The 3,146-nt window shown below is 32.3% G+C and overlaps 1 protein-coding gene across 1 annotated transcript; it reads left to right on the forward strand.

Moving 5' to 3' along the window:
* Nucleotides 1-687: 687 nt before the first annotated feature.
* On the forward strand, nucleotides 688-1,245 carry LOC134265480 (uncharacterized; the record flags this gene model as incomplete). Its single annotated transcript, XM_062747694.1, has 2 exons — nucleotides 688-933; nucleotides 1,208-1,245. Coding segments are annotated over 2 exons (284 nt in total), but the record flags the coding sequence as incomplete, so codon positions are not given.
* Between the last annotated feature and the right edge of the window lie 1,901 nt (nucleotides 1,246-3,146).

Below are 3,146 nucleotides of genomic sequence, written 5' to 3' on the forward strand. Positions count from 1 at the left end.
GTCATACGGGTGTACGTTGTGGTTAGGCCTTTCTTTAATCCGTGGATACCAAATATTTGATTTCCTGACTTTAGATTTTGACTTCCTTTGCAAAATATTCCTTAACCTTAATCTTTCTTGATCTATCTGTGTAAATGATTGTTCTTAAATCTTTTATACCAGTACTTTACCTGTGGATTTCGTTTGTAAAGACATCTCCTTGATAACACTTGTTTTTACTTTGAACGCTGAGATTGACCAACGTTTGAAAACATCTTTTGCCTTGAGTTTAAGTTTTGAATGGTTAGAGCTTGGGCTTTTATATTAATATACGTATGCAAGTGTATTTACTTTGTTAAAGGTCTTTCGTAACGGGATTAAACCATTTTGACTCTTTTGACCTTGGAAGCTGGCCTACCATTGAAAACCTTAGCCATACCTTTAAAATGGTTGGGACTAGGGTCTTCATATTCAATTACGTTTTATTTGTGAAAAGATCTTTCTTTTGGTACCAGAATTTCTTATCTCTCTTGAACTTTTAGTTTGATTTATATTTGAGAAACGTTGCCATGAAACACGGTAGCACCAGAGTTTCACAAACAAATCTTCTTTTATTAAATTGAACTTTTAGTTTTTAATTTGTAACTACACACTTTTGAGAAGTCATCTAATTTGTTGTGAATAATGGACGTGTATTTATCTCTTTAGGCGATGGGTTTATAAGTTTCAAAGAATACCTCAACATAATGAGAGAAAACTACAAAGAGGTAGATTTAGAACGAGAACGGATGAAGGCTGCGTTCAGTTATATAGACAAAGACAATGACGGTTATGTGACACTAAAGGAGCTTAAAGTAGTCCTCTGTCACAAAAACCAGGATATCACCGTACAGGAGATAGAGGAATTCTTTAAAGAAATTGACATAGATGGGGATGGAAAGATTGACTATGAAGGTAACTGGTTGATTATTAATTATGGTTTATTTTTATCTAATTAAAGTACATTTGATAGATTATTTATCATAAAATGCTCTCCCAAACTTGAAAAAAAAAGGAAAGTTATTAAGCATCCCTTTAGGCCTATGCGTGCAAAAAATATAATTGAAAATGAAAAATCTTCTATTTTTTCAATTTTGATACTTATATCAAAATTTGTTTTTATTTAACACATGTTACCTATGAACCTGTAAAAGAATTTGAAATTTATTATATTAAAATTTTTTTTAAGAATTCATCGAGTCCGATTTATGCAATAGTGTATTTTGACCATAACATTGATGGGGAAAGGAAGGGATGATTGTTTCGTCGAAGCCATGTCCAAGCTGTACAAAAAGATTGAATACCGTATATTGTGAAATCTTTGTGTTGAGTATGGTTAAAATCCATTGATAGCAGATACGTATGTGTAATTAATAATAACTTTTCTCTATATATTAGAAATTGCAACCTTAGTCACATTGATGGTTTATTTGATAAAATTATCATCGTAAATTATTTCTAGTTTAATTTTTGACACAAAACTACGGGTACTTTGATAACATATGTGGGAAATAAGAGTGGATTTGGAATCAAGCTGATGTACTGAAAATATTTTTTTAGAAATATAACTGTAATTTTAAATATTGACTATATATTTCAGTAATTCCATATCATGCAAATGTTGAGAAAAAGCAATTTTGAATAGAAATTATATAAGATTATAAGAAGGTATGTTATACAAGTTTTCATATTTAAAATTATGTAGCATTGCAAATATTGTATTTAATCACAAATTAATGAATTAATTTGTAGATACCGTTGCGTACTTAGTAATTTTATAAGAACTGTACATATATTTTATTGTTGATTTTTAAAGTGTATAAACTTATAAATTAATGACCTGATGACAAATCAAATCTTCTTTAATTGAAAGATTCAGTTTTCGTACAAATACTCGGTGTTGTAAAAGTTGAAATAAAACTCCAGATATTATATTAGTGTTTCATTAAGTTGACATCAAAAAGATGCTTGAGTTCCTGATTGACAATATCTATGTGGTTCTTTGGAGACCAGGTCCCGGGATCATGAAACATCTTAAGCTTAAGTCAAAATCATCACTTTATAATAAAATATGGTACAGGTCTAGCAGACCAAAATTGAAATATTTTTCAATATCGCTTTACAGAAGCATTGTTATCTGCAAATTTCTAAATAAATTCCCCAACCAATGACTATCTTATAGGCGATTGAAAATTTCACTTAAGTCTAAGTTTGTTTCATGACCCTGGGGCCAGGTCTTCAAACAATCTGTTGGAATTCCCATGGGTACCAATTGCGCCCCGTTAGAAGCGGACATATTTTTCTATTCAAGTGGCCTTCAACTCTACATTTAGATATATCGACGAAGTATTATCAATTAACAATGGTAATTTCCATTCTTATGTCAATACGATATATCCAGGTGAGCTTTAGATAAAAGATACCACAAAGTCTGACACATCCGTTTCATATTTGGATATTTTACTGGCAAAAGACGTTAATGGTAATCTAACAACAAAGCTCTATGATAAATGTGATGACGTTAACTTTTCTATCGTTAACTTCCCTGACTTATGCAGCAATATACCTCATTAACTGCATACGGAGTTTATATATCTCAGTTGATTCGATACGCAAGAGCATGCTCTACGTATGAACGATTTCTAAAACGAGGTAAATTGTTGATGAAACATAAATTTCACCAGTCTCGTTTAAAGTCATCATTTTGTAAGTTCTATGGTCGATACAATGACCTTGTCAGCAAATACAATTTGTCATTGAGTCAAATGCTGACTGACGTTTTTCATACTAATTGTTTGTCCATTATTCAAAAACTGAATTGACGACGGATTTTTCCTTTATTTCCCGATCATGACAAGGAGCAGCAGCACACAGTGGGTGTAACCGGTCAGCAGGCGATGCTCACTTTTCCATGGCATCCGATCCCACCTTTAATGTTGGAGGTCCGAGTTTGCTCTGCGCCTATTTTGTATTGTTTTTTGGACTTTTGAGCTTAAATACCCTTCTTTACTTCAGTATCTTTCATGTTTACACCACCATGGCACCTGCTCCCACCTCTGATGTTTTGGAGGTCCATGCTTGCTCTGATTCTAGTTTGAATTGTTTAATGGACTTCTGAGCTTGAATAT

This window comes from Saccostrea cucullata, unplaced genomic scaffold (genome assembly GCF_032062105.1).
Source record: "Saccostrea cucullata isolate Sc308-1 unplaced genomic scaffold, CSIRO_AGI_Scuc_v1 ctg10455, whole genome shotgun sequence".
Classification (NCBI taxonomy): domain Eukaryota; kingdom Metazoa; phylum Mollusca; class Bivalvia; order Ostreida; family Ostreidae; genus Saccostrea; species Saccostrea cuccullata.